This window comes from Dryobates pubescens, chromosome 19, assembly GCF_014839835.1.
Source record: "Dryobates pubescens isolate bDryPub1 chromosome 19, bDryPub1.pri, whole genome shotgun sequence".
NCBI classification, from domain to species: Eukaryota; Metazoa; Chordata; class Aves; order Piciformes; family Picidae; genus Dryobates; species Dryobates pubescens.
Window position 1 is genome coordinate 13,948,226 of NC_071630.1, and position 23,681 is coordinate 13,971,906.

A 23,681-nucleotide genomic window follows, 5' to 3' on the forward strand; every position below is an offset into this window, starting at 1 on the left:
CATCACTGGGATGTCTCAGTACCTCTTCAAAGCCTCTATAAAAGCCAGGCGAGCGTCTGGGGGTTTGGGAAGCTGCAAGAGAAAAAGGAGGAAGTCAGGAGCAAACCCACAGCTCCTGGGAGGGTCACAGGAACACAGCCAAGAGCAAATACTAACCACACGGGGCTGGAGCAATGCAGGAAGAAACCAAGAAGTATAATAAGGTCGCCTGAAAATGCTGCAACAGAACAGGAATAGAGCAAATTATTAACAGTGCCGAAGCTGCCAGGAGCCATTCCCTTACCTCAGGAATTCATCTGGCTCCTGCAACACCAGGAATGACCACAAATTGAGTTCAGCTGAGATGAGCAGTCATTAATTCCTTTAGTTTAGCTTTCTACTTAGCAGAAGAGTTGTGGACTTCTCTTGCAGTGTGCACACTGCTCCAAGAACCTCTGTTTAGGTGACACCTGAGGATGTGGGGAACACAGGAAGACCTTCCCCAAACTTCTTTTACTCACACCCTCAATTTTCCTTGTTTTGTTTTGCTTTGGACTTGGGTAGTAGGAATGGAATGGAATGGAATGGAATGGAATGGAATGGAATGGAATGGAATGGAATGGAATGGAATTAACCAGGTTGGAAAAGACCTTCGAGATCATCAAGTCCAACCTAACATACTGCACCATCTAATCAACCAAACCATGGCACCAAGCACCCCACACAGTCTCTTCCTAAACACCTCCAGTGATGGTGACTCCACCACCTCCCTGGGCAGCACATTCCAATGGCCAATCTCTCTTTCTATGAAGAACTTCTTCCTAACACCCAGTCTAACCCCCCCTGGTGCAGCTTGAGACTGTGTCCTCTTGTTCTGGTGCTGGTTGCCTGGGAGAAGAGACCAACCCCCAACTGGCTACAGCCTCCCTTCAGGTAGTTGTAGACAGCAATAAGATCTGCCCTGAGCCTCCTCTTCTCCAGGCTAAGCAACCCCAGCTCCCTCAGCCTCACCTCACAGGGCTTGTGCTCCAAGTAGTATTAGTAGTAGTAGAGCTAAAGCCAAGAGTGGAGAAGTACCTGGCTTCTATCACAGATGTTGGGATCTTCCTCGTGGTCTCAAAGATCTGAAGGGCCTTCTCAACATCACGAAGGGCTTGGCTCTGGGGCTGGCTCACACAAGCAACGAGAAGAGAAAACTGTGGTGAGGAATGAAGGGTGGCGATAACCTTCCCTGCTTGTTCTCTCGGGGCTAGGAGCAGCTCTCTGTGCTGTGAGGGGAGCTGATGAGGACTGCCTGATATGCAGAATCAAACTATGGGATGGAGGAACTGGGTCTGAGCCACCAGCCCACGTCAATAAGGCTGGTACTGGCAACAACTTCACTGGGTCAGCCCAAAGGTCCAGGTAGGTCTATCCCTCCTACTCCAACTCCACCAGAGACTCCTACTCAGCATCACACTGTTTATTCAATCATCTCCCAAGAGGACAATATCTTTTCTGTCATAGAACCATTTTGGTTGGAAAAGACCTTTAAGATCATTGAGTCCAACCATTACCTAACTCTACAAAGTCTGGTGCTAAACCATGCCCATGAGTACCACATCTCTGTGTCTTTCAAACACCTCCAGGGATAGGCATTCAACCACCTCCCTGAGGAGCCTATTCCAGGGTTTGGGAACACTTTCAGTGAAGAATTTTCCTCTAATATCCAAGTGCTAAGTCTAGTTTCCATGAAATCTGGGGAGAACCTGCATATTGATAGCTACTAAACCCTCTGTTTTAATGCTGGAGATTGCCAGCATCCTCAAATGTGGTTGGAATGGCAGAGAGGGGGGTGACCTAAGCTCTTTTACTGTAGAAAAAGAGCAGGACTGATGAGAAGATAGTTAATCAGACCAGCAGTACCTGCACAGATTCATCTGTGGAAGACAAGTCTTCATAGAGCCCCATATCTTCTATTGCAACCTGTGTGAGGTTAAGAGAGATGCACATCGTCACCACAACACAGCTCATGTCATGGCAGATGCAGAAAGACCTCTTCAAAGGGACAATTTGCACTAACTTTGAGGTCAGCCAGCCTGGTTTTAGCCAGAGTGATGTACTCCAAGAGAAGGGAGCGATGCTTTGCTGGCACCACCGGCGGGTACATTATATGGACCTGAAATGGGAAAGTCACAACAAGAGCTGCCAGTGTGAAAGAAATCCATGGAAAATCCTGCTTTACAGTCATCTACCTCAAATATCCACAGGATCCCTGAATCCCAGCACAGTGGGTGTTGAAAGGGACCTCTGGGGATCATGCAGCCCAACCCCACTGCTAAAGAAGGCACCTACAGCAGGTTGCCCAGGATCACAACATGCAGGTGGGTTTGGAATCTCTCCAGAGAAGGAGACTCCACAACCTCTCTGGGCAGTCTGCTCCAGGGCTCCAGCACCCTCACAGCAAAGTTTCTCCTCCTGTTCACATGGAACTTCCTGGGTTCCACTTTGTGCTTACTGCTCCTTGTCCTGTCACTGGGCTCCACTGACAATAGTCTGGCTGCTTCCTCTTGCCCCCACCCCTTTAGCTCTTGCTGAGCACTGAGCAGATCCCCTCACAAGCTGCTCATCTGCAGGCTAAGCAGCCCCAGGTCTCTCAGCCTTTCCTTCTCACAGATATGCTCCAGGCCTCTCAGCATCTTTGTAGCCTCTGCTGGACTCTCTCCAGTAGCTCCCTGTCTCTCTTGAACTCTTCTGTCAGTCTCCAGCAAACCATCTCTGTCAGCATCTCCTCACCTTCAAGTATGGAGCTGTCTCAAAGGGCACAAGCTCTGACAAGAATTCAAAGAGGAAGACCAGAGCTTTCTTGCTGCTCCCATGGTGACCACCAGCTTTCCCAAAGGAAGTCTGTGAAAGAGGAGAAAATGGCAATACAGTCCTTCAGTGTGGAGAGAATCCACATCCCTCACAAGTCCCAAACATCATCCAGGTATGTGCCTTCTGGTGAATTCTTCAGAGAAAGCCCAGAGAAGCCTCCATGGAAGTTTTCTTTGTGCCTTTGTCTAGTTCCCAGAAATCCTGCCATGCCATGCTCAGATTCCTGATGTGCTGCCATGAGAACACTCAGAGTTAAACAAGGCAACACCAGCTTTGAAGGGGGCTCACAAGAAAGAGGGAGAGGGACTGTTTGCAAAGGCATGTAGCAACAGGAGAAGGCACAATGGGTTTAAACTAGAGAAGGGTAGGTTTAGATTGGACATTACTATACTATACTTTCCTTTGAGGATGGTGGAACACTGGAACAAGTTGCCCAGGGAGGTGTTGGAAGCCCTGTCCCTGAAGACATCCAAGGTCAGGCTTGATGGGGCTGTCCCTGCTTATTGCAGGGGGGTTGGACTAGATGACCTTTAAAGGTCCCTTCCAACCCAGAGCATTATATGGTTCTATGAAAATGCACCAGAGAACTGAGATCTATGAGGGGGCCACCAAACTGCCTGTTTCTACACAGCTTTTTCTGAGCATGAGAAGGAAAACAGGCCACTCTAGGACTTAGAGAACACAACTAGTTTACCTTTTGGTACATCCTGATACATCAGCAAAGGCTGAGCTCAGATTTGCAAACTCAGAGGAAGGCATCTGCAGGCCTGAGTGACATTTGCATACCTAAAATACCTGCATGTTTACAGCTAAAAGCTAAGGAGCAATTATCTGTGAGGTCCAACACAGCAATTACAGCTGCATGCAAACATCCAGGAAACAGAAATGCTTCATCTGCAAAACCCAACAACTTATGCAACAGCACTGGTTATCAAGACACTGAAACACATCCAGGATTATGATTACAACAGGAATTACATGTCTGCATTCCTGACAGATCACTAGAGGAGGCAGCATGGACTTCCAAGATGAAAGAAGGGAACCCTGGAGAAAGCCAAATATATTCTGTGCAGACACAAAGGCTGCAATAAATATTAAAGCATCCCAAAAAGTAATACAACCACTCATTACTCTTTTTTGCTTTCTTACTCCCCTCTCTCTCTAATGCCTGAGCATCTTGTGTGAAACTAGGCTTTTGCTGGGCAGAACATCCCTCACACACAGGTTTCTCACAAACTTCAAACAGAGATTCCCAGTCAGGCCTCATTTGCTCTCACCTTAAACCATTCAGAGTAGGGCATGAAGACAGCAGGGCCCTCCAGAGCAGCCTGACGAGCGATCAGGAAGGCTGTGATCAGGTTCTCCATGTCATAATTCTCAAAGGCCTTTAGCAGGAGCTGGCTCAGGAGATCTGGGAACAAAAAAACAGAACCTCAAACTTTGCTCTTGCAATAGTACACAGTAAATGGGGACAAATACCTGTGATGAAGTGTCTGCCACATGAAGAAGGATATACACTGCAGCTTGGGGAACCCTTAGGACTTGCTTATCTCTTTTCATGCATTTTGAACAGTCAAATAGTCTCAGATTTCACAGAATCACAGAATGGTCTGGGTGGGAAGGGACCTTTCTAGGTCATCTGCAACAAACAACCTGACCTGCAACAGTTGCAGGGATGGAGCACCTTCCACCTCTCTGGGCCAGGGTCTCACCACTCTCAGCGTCAAAAACATCTTCCTTCTGTCCAGTCTAAATCTCTGTCTTCAAACCATCACCTCTTGTCCTCTCACAACAGACCCTGCTCAAAAGTCTATCCCCAGCCTTCTGATCAGCTCACTGAAGTTCTGGAAGGCCACAAGAAAGTCTCCCTGGAGCCTTCTCTTCTTCAGGATGAACAACCCAAACTTTCTCAGCCCTGTTTTCACAGCAGAAGGCTTTCATTGCTGTGCCCTCCTCCAGCCCTGCTCCAACAGATCCATGGCTCTCCTGTGATGTGGTCTCCAGACTCACTGCAGGACTTTCAACCTGCAATAACTACACGGAGTCCAGCAGTGAGACAAGCAGTAAGAGAGTCTACCAAGCTCAAACAAAAGGGGTCAAGAGCACAGGTCTTGTGAGGAGCAGCTGATAGAATTGGGGTTGTACAGCCTTGAGAAAAGAAGGATGAAGGGAGATCTTCTGACTCCAGGTGGGGATCACTCTCTTCTCCCAAGGAACAAGCAACAGGACAAGAGGAAAGGGAAACAGCCTCAATTTGCCCCAGGGGAAGTTCACTTTGGACAGTAGAAGAAACTTCTTCACTGAGAGGGTTTTCTAACAGGCACCACAGGGAGGTGGTTGAATCCCCATCACTGGAGGTGTTTGAAAGACACAGAAATGTGGTGCTGAGGGACATGGTTTAGCACTAGAGTGTGATTCGATGATTCTAAGGTCTCCAGCAAAGAGGAGAGAGAACAACTAAGCTTCAGTAATCACTACTCCAATTAATTAATTATTAAGGTAATTATCAAGTAACCACTCTCAGCTATACACAAAGTCTGAGAAGCATCAGGCACAAGGCCTGATATGGACTGTCTGAATGGAAAAGCAGATTTTCTGCTGTTCTTTTCCACACAGCAATCTCAACCCACCAGCTAGGCACAACTCTGCCGCTGCTCAGCCAGCACAGCTCCCTCTGACAGCCTTAGGAGCAACAAGGAGACCTTGGCTTGCGGGCTTGGCAGCCCCCACATACCTTTGAAGAGCTGCTCAGCCTCAGCCTGACAGACCAACAGTGTGGAAACACAGGACAGGACGTGCTGCCAGTTCACCTCGTGGGTCTCCAGCACTTGCTGCAGCTGGCAGATCGCCTCCTTCACACCCAGCACCACGAACAGCTGGAAGAGTGACAGCAGCTCATTTTAGCTGTGACACGCAGCCACAGCCAAGGTTAGTGTATAGCTAGAAGTACTTTCCCCTCATTCTTCCTCTCGCCTACAGTTCCTAGCAGCTGGCTCAGGTGCTGTGATGGGAACTAACTACTTTTGATTAATCTTGTTTCAGCTATTTCAGCAAATATAAAGCCAGCAGTTGCCCTCGTGGCAGCAGGCAGACATACTCTGCGGTACAGGGTGGTCAGCAGCGAGCAGGTCCTTGTGAAGCTCCACTCCTTCTGCATGCGGATGGCATCAGGCACTGCAGCCACAGAAAGAAGAGTTTAACTCATCAGATTTTTAAAACACACCCAAAATGCAGAAGTTAACCACAGAAGTTCTCCCTTTGGCAGACAGACGTAGTAAAAGCTGCCCACTGAAATCTTTTCTAGGTGGAAGGCAGCGATGACCTGGCTCTCCTCCACACCACAGGCAAACAGCTCAGAGTGATTTTACCAGAGATTTTGGAACCTAAAGGTATTTATTCCTTTAAACACTAGGCTGCACAATCACCAATCTCAGACTAAACCCCTTCAATCCTGCCTTTTTCTCTACCAAAAGAAAGGCCACATCTTGTGCCTAAAGCCACACAGGGGCCAGATCAATTTAGCCCCAAGCTCTCCCCACAGCACCACCTCTGCCATCCAGTTTCTCCCTTAGCCAGAGCTGATCCCAGCAGCCAGAGCTCTCCAGTGTCATAGAATCATTAAGATTGGAAAAGACCTTTAAGATTGAGTCTAATCATTAACCCAGCACTGCCAGGTCACCACTAAACCACGTGCCTCAGCACCACATCTCCATGGCTTCAAAACCCCTCCAGGGTGCTGGGCAGCCTGGTCCAGACCTTGACAACCCTCAAAAGGAAGAAACTGTTCCTCATGTCCAAACTAAGCCTTCCCCGGGGCAACTTGAGTCCATTTCCTCTCCTTCTATCACTTTTTCCTTGGGAGAAGAGACTGACCTCCACCTGGTTCCAACCTCCTTCCAGGGAGTTGTAGAGAGCCAGGTCTCCCCTCAGCCTCCTTTTCTCTAGGCTGAACAACCCCAGTTCCTTCAGCTGCTCCTCACAAGACTTGTGCTCTAGACCCTTCACCAGCTTAACTGTCTTTCTCTGGACATACTTCAGCACCTCAACATCCTTCTTGGAGTGAGGGGCCCAAAACTAAACCCAGGATTCAAAGTGTGGCCTCAGCAGTGCCAGTCAGATGTTAGTCCAATTATCTGTTCAGCAGCCATTGGCTGAAGCTGTGTTTGAAGGCACTGATTGATCACCTGAGCTTTTCTCCTGAACTGCAGCTCTCTACATGCCTTCTCTTTGTCTCCTCTGTCACTCTGCTCACAGCCCCTGGGCAAGAGCTGGAAGCTGGCAGGCAGCTCTGCTCTACCTCAGGATTCTCCCGGCTGGACGCCAGCCAGTGAGGCCTCAGTGATATAGATGGAGCTTTGGACAGGCAACAACACACCTTGGAGACACTCCTCCTCCCCTGTTCCTACCTTTCAGCAATGGGTTGTAGGTAAGCACCTCGGTCAGGGTGTGTCTGAAGAACTGCTGCAAGGAATCCGGATGCACGGCGCTTTGATAAACAGACACCCTGAGCACGTTCAACCTGCGAGCAACCAGGAGACCAAACGATGCACAGCAAAGGCCAAACTGGTTACAGACTCATTTTCCTTCTCCATCTTTCTCCTCAAACTGCCAGAGCTACCCTTTTTAAAATGTGTCTTTAAATATCTGTTGGTCACTCACTATTACACAGAGAGCAGGTGTACACAGGTGAGTCTAACACACACCCCTGCACAAGACAGGTCTGAAGGGCGGTAGAGAGTCACAGAATGTTTTGTGCTGCAGGGACCTTTAAAGGTCACCTAATCCAATCCCCCTGCAGTCAGCAGGGACATCTGCAACTAGAGCAGGCTGCTCAGAGCCCCAAACAACCTGACCTGAAATGGTTCCAGGGATGGGGCACCTAGACTTCTCTGGACAATCTTGACCAGTGTCTCACCACCCTCAGTGTAAAGATTTTCTTCTTCTATGCAGGCTCTTAGTTCAAATCATCACCCCGTGTCTTGTCACAACAGGCCCCTGCTAAAAACTCTGTATCCATCTTTCTTATCAACACCTTTCCATACTGAAGGTTCACAGCAGATCTTGGAAACAAGATCTGGGAGATGAAGGCACCTCCTGGATGTTTCTGCTCAAAAGCAGAATGAGACATTTGACAGGGGGAACTCAGTGCAGGCCAAGAGGGTGCTCCAAGGCTGGTTCTAGCCCTGCCAGAATGCCTTTTACAGTATCACAGTATCACCTAGGTTGGGAGAGACCTCAGAGATCATCAAGTCCAACCTGTCACCACAGACCTCATGACTAGACCATGGCACCAAGTGCCATGTCCAAACCCCTCTTGAACCCCTCCAGGGACGGTGACTCCACCATCTCCCTGGGCAGCACATCCCAATGGCCCATTCCAATTTTCCTACCCAACACTCAGGTTTTTATGAGCATTCTCACTAGCACATGGATGATCTTCAGGACTCTCTAATAGGTAGCACTGGAGAGGGGTGGGCATTCCCCCTATTTCAGTAAGAAGAATATCCATGATGTTGCTCAGAGGAAATGTTTCTTACCAGAACTTCATAGCTTGCAAGGTGGAAACATCTTCTTGCTTCTCCTTACCAACAGCATCAAGTACCCCTGCACCCCAAAATGAAGACACAGAAGCACAATGAGAAATGGGAGGAGCTGTGACACTGAACCCCATGGGCAAGAACTGACAGGAAAGAGAAATTACAAAGAATCATAAAGGTTGGGAAAATCTTTGAGTCCAACCATGAACCCAGCACTGCCAGATCACTACTAAACCATGTCCCTCAGCACCACATCTCCATGGCTTTGAAACCCCTCCAGGGATCCCCACTGCCCTGGGCAGCCTGGGCTAGGCTTTGATAACCCTCTCAAGGGGAAGAAATTGTTCCTCATGTCCAGCTTAAACCTCCCCTCAGGCAACTTAAGGCTATTTCTTCACTTGTTCCTTGGTAGACCAACCTCCACCTGGCTCCAACCACCTTTTTCAGGGAGTTATAGAGCCAGAAGGTCTTCCCTCAGCCTCCTGTTCTCCAGGCTGCACAACCCCAGTTCCCTCAGTTGCTCCTCACAAGAGTTATTCTGCAGACCCTTCACTAGCTTTGTTGCCCTTTTTTGAACTCACTCCAGCTCCTCAATATCCTTCTTGGGGTGAGGGATCCAAAACTGAACCCAGTACTCAAGGTGTGGCCCCACCAATGCTGAGTACAAGGAGACAATCTCAGCCTTGCTCCTACTGGCCACACTGTCCCTGATTCAGGCCAGGATTCTGTTGGCCTTCTTGGCCACCTGGACAGACACTTCAGCCTCCTGTTGATCAGCACCCCCAGGTCATTTTCCACCATGCAGTTTCCAGCCACTCTGCCCCAAGCCTGGAATGTTTATGGGGTTGTTGTAACCACGCCAGATGCAGTTAACAGTTAATTAGGAGAGGGCAGCACATGGGTGGCCCTGTCCCTCACATGCCTTGCTAAGGCAGTGCACAGCATGGAGCTCTCTCCTCTCCTGCTGAGGAATGCTTTAAGGTTAAGCAGAGAAGAGAGAAAAGGAGATCAAGTCCACTCATCCTCGGGCACAGGAGTTCAGCTGAGCACTGTCAGTGCTCCCGTGCTGTGCTCAGCCTGTCCTCCTCTGCTGAAGGTTCTCCTCAGCACTGAATTATTTCACATGAAGAATCCTAATGTTCTCCCAAGCAGCTGATTAAACCCCTCAAAGGTGACCCAAAAGTGCACACTAATAAAAATACCTTATAATAAAAACTCATTTAACAGAGTTTTCAGACACACAGACTGCAGCAGCCTGCAGCAGCAGGGACTGAGCAGAGTGAAGGTCAAATGAAGAGCAGGTTGGCAGAGTCCTGTCTGACTGCCAACAGCCAGCTTCTCCTCCTCCAAAATCCCCCTCCTGGTTATTCTTCACTGTTAAAGGGTCATCTGAGAGGGGACTCATCACATTAAATCCTAAACCACTTCTCTCACTGACTTCCATTTGCAGAAGCTCTCTGTAAGGCTCTGGCTGCCGACAGCAATCCCTGATGTGAAGTGAAGGCCCAGCCTGGCAGTGCCCACAAGGAGAGACACAAGGGGGAGAAACGCTGGCACAGTGTCCTGGTTCTTGGTTACCTTACAGCAGCAGAGAAGCACCAACAGTGAGCACCTCGTGACACATGCCAGCAGGACACCTGGCACAGCCTGGCACGGAGAGACAGGAGGCTGATAGAGGCAGATAAGAGAAATGCACCAGGGTAGGACACACGAGGAGGAGGTGCCAAAGAGCATGAGGAGGAGCTGAGGGTGTGAGAAAGTGAGCATGAAGGTGTAATATGTGTGTAAGCAGATGCTGAGTGAGCAGGACCTGTCAGTGAGTGTGAAGAGGTGCAAGCAAGCAGGAGGAGGAGGTGTGAGGGAGTGTGAGCTGTTAGCCAGAGTGAGGAGGTGTAAGTGAGTGTGAAGAGCTGTTTGGATCTGAGGAACAATTTCTTTACTGAAAGAGTGGTCAGGCGTTGGAACAGGCTGATCAGGGAGGTGGTGGAGTCACCATCCCTGGAGGTGTTCAAAACATGTGTAGACACGGGGCTGAGAGACATGGTTTAGTGGGCATGGTGGTGTTAGGCTGATGGTTGCACTCGATGATCTTAGAGGGCTTTTCCAAATGAAACACTCCTGTAATTCTGTGAGGGGAAAGTGAGCAGGAGGAGGGAAAGGCAAACCTGAGTGTGAAGAGTTGATAGTGAGTGAGCTGAGCAAGCATGAAGAGCTATGAGCAAGGGAGGAGGAGTAAATAAGCATGAAGAGCTGTAAGCAACTAGAGCAGCAACTGTAAGCTATTAGTGAGAGTGAGGAAGTGTAAACGAGTGTGAAGAGGAGCTGTGAGTGTGAGCTGTTAGTGAGACTGAGGAGGTGTAAACGAGTGAAAATCTCAGTGAGGAGGTGTAAACGAGTGTGAAGAGCTGTTAGTGAGCCTGAAGAAGAGCAGCTAGTGAGTGTGAGGAGGTGTCAGCAAGTGCTTCCTCTGCTGTACAGCAGATACAGCAATTTAACCGTGAAGATCACCTGTGACACGACAGAAATAGCCCTCCTGTGTGCTTAGTCTTTCTGCATCAGGATTTGTGATGCAAATCAGGGGCTGCTACACTTGAGCTCACAGAAACAGCAGGACTTGCCCGGGCCAAGAAGAGCATGTTGGGACACCACTGGAAGATTGGCCTTTTAAAATGTGAACATTAGTTGTCTTTGCTCAGCATTAAAGGGAAAAATAGGTTTCACAAGCATTAGTCTGCAAATCCAAACCATGAGCCAGCAAAACAGTTTATTTACACCACAACTTCGTGAATTCAAAGGTTAGTTTATTAAGCAGAAGAAATGATCCTGGCCTAACCTCTCTGCTACAACTACTTCCAATGAAATCCACTGAGGGATCAACCTGCTGTTGCAGCTGGGAACAGAACAATGAGCTGGGCATGAAAGGCAAGGGATGATCTGCAGCGTTAGGAGGCACTTCATAATAGGGAAAGGAAAAGCAGAGGCACAGGAAATCAGTCATTGCACAGAAGGAAAAGCACCCCAGGCAAAGGATTCCTGCTGGGAGATTTAGTGGTGAATGAGGAACATAAGTTGGGCAAACAGCAGTGACTGCCCAAAGCCAGGAATCACAAAAGCACTTACATGTCAACATCCTCTGCAGGACAGCGTGGCAGATCTGTTAAAAAAAGAACAAATTTAGAACATTCAGAGTTTGAAAGAGCTCCAGTTATATGCAGGAAAAGCAAATTGACTCGAAGAAAGAGTTTTGTCCCCCTCAAAGCTGAACTGTTACCTCAGCCTGTGCTGCAGAGCAGACACAATAGAGGGTGAGGATTTCCCATGCTCAGTAGCATCCTGTGCCTCACATTCAAATGGAGAAAAGAGCAAACGAGGTGAAACCAAGAAGCTTAAAGCCTTTGACACCTCACCCTGGAGAAACTCTCCTTAAAACAGCCTTTGTTCTGGTCTCACCATTCCTTCCTCACCACTCCAACACCCAGACCACCACCCTTTCTTTGTTGCTGATTTATTCCCACCCAGCAAGGCACAGAGGTGTATAATGGAGCCACTTCTTTAAACAGCCCTTTGTCAATAGCTTCCCTTTGTCCTTACAGAGGGGATCTTCTTGGATTCCAACCTCCTCCCCAGCTCCCAGTTCTGCTGAAAGCCATTCTGGAGGAACACGATTGCCAAGTCTGCAAATAAAGGAGGAATTAATGTTTCAGAATCTCCATTTCTCTGTCCTCTCCCCATCTCACAACAGGTTCAGTGTCCAAAACCCCTCGCTCACTACATACAGGAATCATTTCTTTTCCTGGAGTAAAATTGCTCCTAGGCAAAATGGCCAAGAACAATGGATGGTGAGGGGAACAGACATTCAAAGGTGCTTAGCACCTCAGAACTCACGTGGAATGTACCTGAACCACTGCACTGCTCCAAACTCCTTCCATCACATTGTGAAGGGATTTCTTTCCCCCCCCCCCCCCCCCCCCCCAACAAAATCGCAAAATAATTACCAGACAACGACAGGAGACAGAACTGCTAAACATTCCTGACCCAAAATCTCTCAGACACTTTGCAGGAGTGTCACACTCAGCATAATATCATCCCTGGCCTCACAGTCATGCCTTCTTGTGATGCTCTAATGAAAAGGGACAGAGAATTTCAGTATTTCCCTCACTGAAATGAGGAAAGAAAACTCAGGGAGGCCTCTGTCCTTACACTTGCAAACCTTTGGCTCATATAGCCCTCACTGCAGGGACTGTGGACTCACATCCAGCCCTGCTGCACCAGCGCCTTGCCTGAGAGAAGGTGCCTGGCAAGCTCCACGTCCCCGGTGAGCTCCACGTCCTCGGCCCGCTCGCAGAGCCCCCGGAGGCTGCTGCACAGCCACTCCACCGCAGCAGGGACGGCAGAGCTGCTGAGAACAAACCAGACACACCAAACTCAATCCTTCCTGCTCTCTCTGAGGTTTGGGGTTTCCCACCACCATCCTCTTGGACTCAGCAAAGAGCCATCTGTGCTGGGCTCCGCCTTCTAGGTGGCATCTCATTTCTTTAGTCTGAACCAGCAAGAGCTCCATTTGCTTTGTAAACAGATGCCACAGACACACCCAAAGGAAAAAGACACACAGCTGCAGTTGGGTGCTCAAGTATCTCATAGAACCAGAGGTCTGTTTTGGCTGGAAATGATCTTTCAGACCATCAAGTCCAACTATTAGGCTGGATGTTAGGAAGAAGTTCTTCCTAGAAAGAGTGATTGGCCATTGGAATGTGCTGCCCAGGGAGGTGGTGGAGTCACCATCACTGGAGGTGTTTAGGAAGAGACTGGATGAGGCCCTTGGTGCCATGTTTTAGTTGATTAGATGGTGTTGGATGATGGGTTGGACTTGATGATCTCGAAGGTCTTTTCCAACCTGGTTTATTCTACTCTATTCCATTCCATTCCATGCCATTCTCCCAGCAACCAACCAACTAACTTCAACATTAGACATCAGGAAGAAATTCTTCCCCATGAGGGTGGTCAGGCACTGGAATCAGGTTGTCTAGAGAAGTTGTGGAGGCTCCAACCTCATGTATGTACAGAACTAGGTTCTATGGGACCTTGAGCAGCCTGGTCAAGTAGCAGGTGTCCCTGCCCATGGCAGGGGAGTTGTAATGATCTTTAAGGTCCTTTCCCACCCAAACCATTCCATGATTCAACTGTGCTAATTAACCTGGAGTAACCTCCCAAACCAGAGTAACTCCTTAACTCCTGTTAATCTGATCACTTGCCAGCACCTGACTGTATTCTTAGTCCAGAATACTCATGAGACTAATCCCTGATTTACATTTTGACAGGCTTTAAAGGATTAAATACATCTGCAAACCTCAAAACCTCTGCTCACCTCTCCAGCAGCTCTCCCAGACCAACAATGTTGCCCCTGTGCAGGTGCCACACAGCTTCCAGCACCAGAGGGTCCTAAGTAGACACCAAAATTAACCACAGTGAAGTCTGCCTTTTGCAGTTAACATAAAGTGTACTTAAATGCTAAACCTGAATTCCTTTTCTTCAAACTCCCCACAACTTATTCAAACCTTAAAACAACAGCAGAGGAAATCCCAGATGAGGAAAGATGACATTTGATTCCACCTCCCACCCCCCCATACAGATTTCATAGTTTAGGGCTGTGGATGCATCATCACTTTAAATATTCATGGTCAAGTAATCAATACATCCATCTGTGTCCTGCTGCAGTAATGCTGATGCTGCATGTTCAAAAATATCCCAGAAAACAGGAAACAAAGTTTCAAGCCTTGTTAATTCACATCCAGAAGCAGATCAGAGAATGACCACTTGGCTCATGATCTGCTTACTAGTCTCTGTGAAGCCAGTTTGCTGCTCTCAAACCCCTTTCCCAATTAGAGATGATACAAAAGGACACTGGAACCATGTGGGCAGAGAGGACACAGAGGGAAAAACCAACCCCTGCTCTTCAATGCCAAGCTTGCCATCTGCAAATGAGGCACAAGGCATCGCTTCCATGTGAATGAAACTCCTGCTCTTGATGCCTCCCTGCAACATCCTCCCAAATCCCACCTGGAACAGCATGACCTGGACATGCTGATTAATACCTAAGCAGTAGGTGGCCAGAGAATGGGGCCAGAGTCTTTCCGGCAAGGGGCAGTAGACACAAACTGGAACCAGGAGGTTTCATCTGAACAGGAGAAGAGCCTTTGCTGTGAGGGTACTGGAGCCCTGGAGCAGACTGCCCAGAGAGGTTGTGGAGTCTCCTTCTCTGGAGATTCCAAACCTGCCTGGACATTGTGATCCTGAGCAGCCTGCTGTGGGTGACCCTGCTTTTGCAGGGAGGCTGGACTAGATGATCTTCAGAGCTCCCTTCCAATCCCCACCATGCTGGGATTCAGTGAGAATCCTGCAACCAGCAGGGAAAAGGTGCAGCAGCAGCTTCTGCTTGTTCCAGCCTCTACCCAGAACTGCTCCTTGTGAAGGAAGAGGTATTTGGGGGTCTATGGCACACAAACCACTCAGGAGAAAACCCCAGCAGCTTTTCACAGCCACCAGCAGCTGCTGAGTAGCATGACCCCAGACTTGCCCACACACTTTGTCCTCAACAATCCAATTCTTTCCCGTAACAATCTCAGTTACACAGCAGCAATTGATCTCCATGTCTACCTGAGAACAAGGAGATCTTGATCAGCCCACAAAACACATGGGATTCTATTTTCAGCCCAAGATCAGATACTTGAGACCAGAGTATGCCTCTTATCCTGGCAGATCAGCCTCCTCCTTCTTTCCCACCAGAGCAGCAAGCAATCAGAACTGTCCCCCCAGCTAAAAAAGTCCTTAACCCCACTTAGGGCATCACTTAGCTCAAGATAACAAACCACCCAAGTGAAACCAAGACAACACATCTGTGAAGCACCACAACCTGCTACCTGCTATCACATTTCTCTTAGGCCATTTTCTACCTGAACTCACTTGGGCTTATCACCATTCCCAGGTAAATGGAGCAGAGAATTAGAACAGCAAAGACAGCCTGAATATTGGGGGTGAAGGACATAAAGGACTTTTGGAACTGTGCCACCCCTGAGCTAGCTGGAGCCTCAGCACTGCCTGGTCAATCGATCTGGATTGCTTAGCACAGAGAGCAAAGCTACTGATGGAGACTTATCAGAGTGCTTCACTGATAACAACAAAGCAGAGAAGCTAAAGAAGGAAGGAAATGATTCCCTCCCCCAAGCTTCCACTAAGGTGTGGGGCCACCTCAGATGAGTTTAACCCTGCTGTAATTCCACACACTACTGCCATGTCCCTCCTGGCTGGTTGTGAGTGAGAAGCAGCCATGCTGAAGAGTCATAGAATCACAGAAAGAGTTAAAACATCTTCTGTGGAGAGTTAAGACATTCTCCTAGCTCCCCCAAACACCAACCCCTGACCACCACAATGCTGTCAGCTCCTTTGTGGCAGCTTCCTACAAGCGGCTATGACATTTTAAGCGTTCACTTGCTCCCAAACCTCTACTAAATCCTCTACAAAAACAACACAAAACCACAGCCACAAAAGCAAGGAAGCTCCCAGTAAAGTTGTTTTTAAATAAACCAAACCAAACCCCAGCATTTATAGTTCAGTTCATGCTTTGGATAAGGCCAGAAGGACCTCAGACCTTTTCAGGAGTTAATGATTCAAGAAAACCATGACCAGTGATGAGACTGCTCTAGGGCACCCAACACCCACTGAGGGAAGCAGAATGGACATCACAGCCCTTCTCCAGTCCATTTAACAGTTATCCTCAGCCTTCATGGGAGGCTGCCACATCCCACAGATGAAGTCTAACTGGTCTGTAACACAGCAGTGTTTCTCCATGGGTTCTTACCTTCATTCTCCACAGCTCCTGACAGAAGCGGGAGCGACAGAACAAATTGTTTGCCAGCAGATCCTTGATGGCTTGAAGCAAGCACAACAACTTCCTCTGCAATCACCCCAGAAAGGAAGCAGAAATCATTTCCCTTGTAAATAGCACATTCTGAGAACAACAGTTGGTTGCTTTTCCTTGTTTGCTGCTTTTTAAAGGCTGGAGTGGTGGAGAGGATCCATGGGGAAAGCCCAAACATCTCCTCTAAGGCTGAACTAGAGGCAGCCAGGCTGAGCAGTGACAGCAACAACTTTTTGGCCAGCACCATACCAAGCCACACCACAGAGACTATCAATAAAGGTGGAACCATGGATTAAAGAGATGAAGTTACAGCAGAGGCTACAGCACAGGATCTGCTTAGAGAGACCTGTGTAGGGCTGAACACCATCCACAGGCATCCAATTTCATTTCCAAGCTGTCAAAGCCAGCCACCTCCCTGCTGAGGAGCACACAGCACTCCTGCAAGTGTGCGGGGCACGTAAATGTGCAGTTGGCCACTCGGGTCCTAGGTGCATGGGTGGCTTTATCAGAACAGATAAACTGGGTTTAAAGTCAAACCTAACAACACTGTTTTCTTGATAAACTGAATGTAAACCTCTTCCCTTACCCTCTGGTCCGAGCTCAGCAGTGGGCCTTGAGAATGGCTCGCAGAAGCCTGGCAGATCCGTTCAATGTTGGTAGTGGCAGTTTTGGCTGCCAGGATGCCTGGGGGGACACCCAACCTCGAGGCTTGCTCCTGCAGGACAGAGGCTGGGGAAAACAAACAAACAACCCAAACAAAGCAGAAAGCTGACAGGCAGAAAATAGTAGTCTGAACATATAACTAAGATGACAGAAGTCCCAAGTCTTAAACTTCTTCAAACACAGGTGTCATTTGTTCATATCATTTTAATTCCCATGTATCAAGCCTTTACTGTCCATAAAACAGGGGCAAAACAGCCAGGGCCAGAGCTGGAATATCCTCCCTAAGCAACTCCTTAGGAGTATTTCAGTCTTGTGGGGCTCACAGTAACACTTTCACATCAAAATATTTAATAATCAGACCTTGCCAGAGGTGTTGGCACCAGACAAGTAAGAAATGGAACACCAGAGCAAAGGGAAGAAAGTAGAACTGGGATTGCATTTGTTAAATGCAGAAGTTCAGAACATGAAGAAAAGCTCTTTCCCATGTCTGTTTCCAACAGATTCTCTTTCACTCACCTATAAGTGATTCTGATGGTGCATTCCCAGCTGGCTTGACTGAACCTTCCACCTAAAAAACAAACAAAACCAGAACAGTCTTGGATGTCCCTCGCACCCATTTACAAACCTCTTCTCTCTCAGCACGCTGAGCAGCCCTGGCATTCCTGAGGGCTGGAGCAGCTGAAGTGAAAGGAACTGCAAGTTCCCACATGGGCTGAGGTAAACCAGAGATTTCAGGGCACCTTACAAGATGGAACATGTCAAAATGTTGGATCCTTTTAGAGCTAAATCCCCTTTTTTTCCCTTTTTATAAAGAGAGATCATTTGCACAGAAAGAAACATCCTCGTGGCTGAACTGCCAGAATTGTCTATTCTATTTGAATTGTCTATTCAAGTTAACAAAATCAAAAGCTTTCTCTAGTGTGTGAGAAGGTAGAACATGACCAAGTCAGAATGCTGGCTCAGGTGAACAAAAGAGGTTCTCATAAAGGGTGGTAATTTGGAGAAAACTCAATAGTGTCTCCTGACTTTTTTTTCCTGTACTCACAAGAAGCCAGTTCTGACCCCCCCAAAAGGTCAGAATCCATGCTTAACCATTTTCAGTCTGTAACAATAAAACACAAGAGGGATAAAGGGGGGGAAATAACTTTATTTGTGCAACACAGACCTCTCAACTTCAGCTGACTCCTACAGTGCTGGTTTGTCTTTCCTTATGTCACAAAGACTTGCCCCTGGTACTTTCATTCTGCAGTTGCCCTGATCGAACCCGCCTCAGCCAGCATCTCCTGCAATCCCCAGCCTGACCATTGCACCCCAAACTGCCCGCTCCTACCTCCAGGAGGAGGTCACTCAGATTCTGATGGTGATCCAGAAGGCGCAGAACCGCTTCCCGGACCTCTGCTTCACTCCCAAAGGTGTCTTTTCGTTTCCTGGCTCTCCCTGCTGAGAAATTAGGATTGGTTTTAGAACCCACAGCTTGCTCCCATAGCCTCCCAAGGCCACCTCCTTGTTACTGACAGGACAAAGGTGGCCCCAGCCAGACCCTTGCTGGCTGGCAGCATGGCACTAGCAGTGCAGGATGTTGCTGTGGAGTTTGTTCCAAGCAGTTCTGCAGATAAAGCTTCATGGCCTTCAGCATGAGCAGGGCAGCACAGCACAGCCAAAGGCCTGTCTGGCACTGTCAGGCATCAGCTTCCAAAGGCCCTGATGCTCCTATTCCAGGACAGAAGCCATGGCACGGCCACAAGAAATCCGTTAGAAGACTATTCCTATAGGAGCCACAGCAGGGCCACCGGTCTTTTGAAGACTCCTGCGGAAAGCAGGACCTGCGGCGAGGGGCTGCCAGACCCCAGATCCCCGCAAAGGCCGGAGTGGGGGGTGGGGGATGTATGTGGATGGAAACATTCCTTCTTCCCTTCCCCTCTCCCTGTCCTGCAGGGATCGCCAGGCCACCACCTCGATCAGAGGAAACCCGTTGCCGCTCTCAGCCCGGACCTACCAAGCAGGTCCCGCCATGTCCTCCCGCCCGTACCCGCCATCATCCGCCAAACTAACCCGCCCGCCCTGCGCCGCCATTGGTGGCGCTGGGAGAGGCCGCCGCGGACCATTGGCTGGAAGCGCAGAGTGGTTCCGCCCACTGGCTGCGAGAGCGGCGTGGTCCCGCCCGTCCGTCCGCCATCTTGGTAGTGGCGGAGGCTGTGCCTGCCATGTTGGGGAGGGCGGGCGGCGTGGAGGAGGTGAGCGGAGCTGCAGTCAGCAGGGACACCTGCAACTACAGCAAGTTGCTCAGAGCCCCAAACGACGTGATCTAGAGTGGTTATAGGGATGGACTCACAGCAGAGGGTTTCCATCCCTTGGATCGTTGCTGTGGCCTCCTCTGGCTCCAATCCAACAGGTCCACGTTGCTCCTGTGCTGAGGACTCCAGAGCTGGACCCAGCACTGCAGGTGGGGTCTTGGCAGAAGAGAAGGGCAGAATCCCCTCCCTCCCCCTGCTGCCCACGCTGCTGGGAACAGCCCAGGATATGGCTGGGTCTGGGCTGTGAGCATTCATTGCCAGCTCATATCCAGCTTTTCACCCACCAGCACCCCAAGGTTTTCACAGGGCTGCTCTCCAGCCCTTCATGCCCCCAGCCTGGACTGGTACTGGGGATTGCCCCAGTCCAGGTGCAGGACCTTTCACTTGGCCTTGTTGAATCTCGTGATGTTCACATGGTCCCACTTCTCCAGCTTGTCCAGGAGCCCATGCCTGGATCCTGTCCCTCAGGAGTGTCACCCACACCACTCAGCTTGCTGTTGCCTGTAAACATGCTGATGGTGTTCTTGATCCCACTATGTCATTGATGAAGATAATAAACAGCACTGGTTCAAATTTGAACCCCTGAAGGACCCCATTGGTGTGTCTCCATCTGGACATCAAGCCATTGACATGGTCACAAGGCTTTCCCTTGACAGGTCCTGAAGGGAAGCCACCTGGCTCTGGGGAGCCCAGCGCAGCAGCGACGGGGGTGAAGCAAGGCCCTTATAACCCCACATCCCTCAGGGTAAAGGTGCTGCATGCCCTTTAGACCCCCAGGAAGGGGACAAGTCAAGGCTGGTACTCCCACGGGGAGAAGTTACCATCTGGGCATTGCTGGGGGCTATAAAAGATTCATGAGGAGCAGCATGGAATTCCCACAGGGATTTTCCCTGGTTGCCTCATCTCATCCTTCCTGGAGATTAACTGCTGCTGTTAGTGTGCCCTGCAGAGGGTTGGGGCAGGAGGTGGTAATTCCTTAGAAGGATGGCAAGTGAATAACCCTTGGGTAGTCACCATCACCCTGGGGTGCTCCCTGTCAGGAGGCTACAGCTTCTGTTTGCAGAGGTTGAAAACACTGTGCTGGAACTGGCTGAGGGATGTTTTTCTTGTGGTACTGGTGACTCAGCAGCACTTGCTCCTGAGAGCTGGAGAAAACCTTTCTCAGCAGTGCCAGCAGGAGATGAGGGTCTGGGTCTGGCACTGCCAGTGTGATCTGCTGCAGAAAGTCACTGTATTACTGAGTCAGGACTTGGAGACAGCAAGTGAAACCCTTTCCAGAGTGGAACCCTTTCCAAAATCACATTTCCAAATCACTTTAAACCCCCAATGCCATCATCATGTTTGTGACAGCACCAGGTTTTGGAAGGGTACATCACATCTGTCCCTTCTGTCCCCCAGGTGAGTTGCAGTGCTGACTGGAAAGCCGAGGGAGCCCTGACTCAGCAAAGCAGATAAAAACCTCAACCCTGCCGGGGGGACATCTATGGGACTTGTGGATGGTGGGAATGGTCTACACAGGGCAACAGAAGCCACAGTGACAACTGAAGGAGTGGGGATGTGAGATGTGGTACCACCACATTGTGCCTGGGAAGACTCAGCCAGGAGGAAAAGGGAAGGGAAGGGAAGGGAAGGGAAGGGAAGGGAAGGGAAGGGAAGGGAAGGGAAGGGAAGGGAAGGGAAGGGAAGGGAAGGGAAGGGAAGGGAAGGGAAGGGAAGGGAAGGGAAGGGAAGGGAAGGGAAGGGAAGGGAAGGGAAGGGAAGGGAAGGGAAGGGAAGGGAAGGGAAGGGAAGGGAAGGGAAGGGAAGGGAAGGGAAGGGAAGGGAAGGGAAGGGGACTAACCTGCCTCCAGACATCTCAGAGATAAGCAGGGAAGAAGAAAAGGAATTATTTAGCAAAGAACAAAGAGGAGAGCGTGGGATGGGGCAGGGAGGGTAATTTCAGCTGGAGGCAAGAGGAAGCTGCCTGTCTGAGCTCTGAGGTCAACACCACTGAGCTACAGCTATGGGGAAATGTCCCAGGCATGTGAAAGCTCAGTGGCACTGGGATGTCCCTAGTCCCATCCTCCCCTGCAGTCAGGCCAGTACCCATGGCCCATGGTGAGGATGCCATCGCCCACGGGTGGCAATGGAACAGTAAATGTCTGTTACTGGTGCTGGTGGCAGGTCCCTGTGGCCTCACTGTCTGGCTGGCCACCAAGGAGCCACGCTGGGTGTATTGAATCCTTCCCTGCGCTGTGTGAGATGCATCAAGCGATGCCATCTGTGCAGAGTCTCTTTAATTAAAATATTCATGAAGAAGGATCAAGAAAGGGAATGGAGCTTTAACAAACCTGCTGTGATTCAGTCTCTGCTCTCCACCCCGTTGCTCTCCTTCCACAGCAGGGCAGAGCTGGCTGAGCCTGGCTGGGCTGGGCACCAGGATTAGGTATGGGTGTAACCTGGAACCCAGGAGGTTCCATCTTTGCTGTGAGGATCTGGATGTTGTGATCATGGGCAACCTGCTGTGGGTGACCCTAATTTAGAGAGGGGGTGGACTAGATGGTCTCCAGAGGTCCATTCCAACCCTCACCATGCTTGGTGAGGGCAAGATCCAGCCCAGAGGCAGCGATGTGGAGCTGGCAGATCTGGAGAAGGGCAGGACAGCCAGCGGGTTGGGCTCTCTGTGTTCAGAGAAACACTCCTTGTGTTCAGAGAAAGGTTATTCTCACCTGTACAAGAGGTGCACAAAACATTGTGCAATAAAACCAACTCCAAGAGGCAGATGAGTGTGCAGAAATCCAACCTGATCTGTTCACACATCACACCCATGAGCCGCACTTCCCAGCAGGAACAGGCTCATCTCTGTGCTGGCACCTCCTCAGGTGCAGGCTCCTCCTCAGGTGCACCAATGCTCATAACCCCATCACTTTCAGCAGGAACATGGATTGTGCTCTTCCAAAGTGATGACCCAGCATGGCTGACCCCAGAGCCTGGCTTTCTGGGGTGCTCCACAAGTTTGCTCATGTGAGAAGACTGGGGAGCTGTGCTCCAGGAGTCCATTCCACACCAGACCTCCTCCTGCCCCACACTGGGGTGAACACCACAGGACAGGGCTCGATGAGCCTCGTAGGGAGACTGAAGTGACAGTCTCAGAGCGGGGAGTTGATTGACTCAGGACTGTCCAAGGCATTTTGAGCAGGAAATCCCTGCGCTGTGGCCCTGCTGCAGGGTGCTGGGGAAAGGGCTCTGCCCTCACCATCTCCCACTTTGATGCAAACCCAACCCTCCTGTGGCGCTCTGTGACCACTTCCCATGCTGTTCTGGGTTTGTTCCCCTGTTTCTTGCATTTTCCTTGCATATTTATTATTTCCCCTCTGTACACACATGCTGGGCTCTTGTTTGATTTTTTTCCAAGACAGGAGCTTTTAATTACATCTCAATTTCATATTAATTAGTTTCACCCCAAGCAAAGCCCTTCGTGCTTTATAATCCAAACATTAAGACTGCAGGTTGGGTTATCTCTGCACGCCCTCCCTGGCGGTGCCGCCCCAGCTGTGCCCAGAGGCTCTGGCAGTGTTGTGGGGTGTAGGAGAAGCCAGCAGCCAGCTTGGCCTCAATGTGGTTGGTGACACGTGTGGCTGTCCTCCCTCACAGGTCGCTCCCCAGGCAGGCTCTGGAGCTGGCTGCCTGATTACAGGGTGGATGTCGCATTCAAATCTCATCTGTCGGGGAAGAAAGTCAGACCCAGACATCAGCGTCACGGCCAAGAACAGTTCGGGGGGGTTGGAGTGGCTCTCTTGAGACGTGCAGGCTTGCTGATGGTGCCCAACTGGGAGGAGTGGATAACATACCAGAGCTGTGCTGGTGTTCAGCAAGACCTGGACAGGCTGGAGGTTTGGGGGAGAGGAACCCCATGAAGTTCAGAAAAGGCAAGTGTAGAGTCCTGTACCTGGGGAGGAGTAACCCCCTGAAACAGTACAGGTGCTTTCTTAGAAAGCAGCTCTGGAGAGAAGGACCTGAGCATGATGGTGGACAAGCTGCTCATGAGCCAGCAATGTGCCCTCATGTCCAAGAAGGCCAATGGTATCATGTGGTGCCTGAAGAAGAGTGTGGCCAGCAGGTCAAGGGAACTTGTTCTACCCCTCTGCTCTGCCTTAGTGATGCCACGTCTAGAGTCCTGGGTCCAGTTCTGGGATCCCCAGTTCAAGAGGGACAGTAAACTACTGGAGAGAGTCCAGCAGAGACTACAAAGGTGCTGAGGGGCTTGGAGCATCTCTGTGAGGAGGAAAGGCTGAGAGACCTGGAGAAGAGCAGACTGAGAGAGAAGCTTCTCAATGCTCATCAAGAGCTAAAGGGTGGGGGGCAAGAGGATGGGGCCAGACTCTCTTCAGTGGTGCCCAGCAAAGGGCAGTGGGCATGAACTGGAACCCAGAAGGTTTCATCTGAACAAGAGGATAA

At 49.9% G+C, this 23,681-nt stretch overlaps 1 protein-coding gene across 1 annotated transcript in view; it reads right to left on the bottom strand.

Annotated features, from left to right (window-relative positions):
- The window catches only part of FANCA (FA complementation group A), a 42,930-nt gene extending 23,944 nt beyond the window's left edge, over window positions 1-18,986 (bottom strand). Inside the window, exons 1-20 of the mRNA XM_054170313.1 lie at window positions 18,980-18,986; window positions 18,281-18,387; window positions 17,467-17,518; window positions 16,874-17,016; window positions 16,228-16,323; window positions 13,738-13,811; window positions 12,653-12,771; window positions 11,964-12,046; window positions 11,493-11,526; window positions 8,373-8,439; window positions 7,242-7,354; window positions 5,933-6,009; window positions 5,570-5,711; window positions 4,113-4,246; window positions 2,755-2,865; window positions 2,042-2,137; window positions 1,885-1,944; window positions 1,057-1,145; window positions 157-217; window positions 23-72 (exon numbers count right to left, since the gene is read on the bottom strand). Coding sequence (XP_054026288.1) covers window positions 23-72; window positions 157-217; window positions 1,057-1,145; window positions 1,885-1,944; window positions 2,042-2,137; window positions 2,755-2,865; window positions 4,113-4,246; window positions 5,570-5,711; window positions 5,933-6,009; window positions 7,242-7,354; window positions 8,373-8,439; window positions 11,493-11,526; window positions 11,964-12,046; window positions 12,653-12,771; window positions 13,738-13,811; window positions 16,228-16,323; window positions 16,874-17,016; window positions 17,467-17,518; window positions 18,281-18,387; window positions 18,980-18,986 — 1,715 coding nt within the window. The remainder of the gene's footprint in view (window positions 1-22; window positions 73-156; window positions 218-1,056; window positions 1,146-1,884; window positions 1,945-2,041; window positions 2,138-2,754; window positions 2,866-4,112; window positions 4,247-5,569; window positions 5,712-5,932; window positions 6,010-7,241; window positions 7,355-8,372; window positions 8,440-11,492; window positions 11,527-11,963; window positions 12,047-12,652; window positions 12,772-13,737; window positions 13,812-16,227; window positions 16,324-16,873; window positions 17,017-17,466; window positions 17,519-18,280; window positions 18,388-18,979) is intronic.
- Window positions 18,987-23,681: the final 4,695 nt, after the last annotated feature.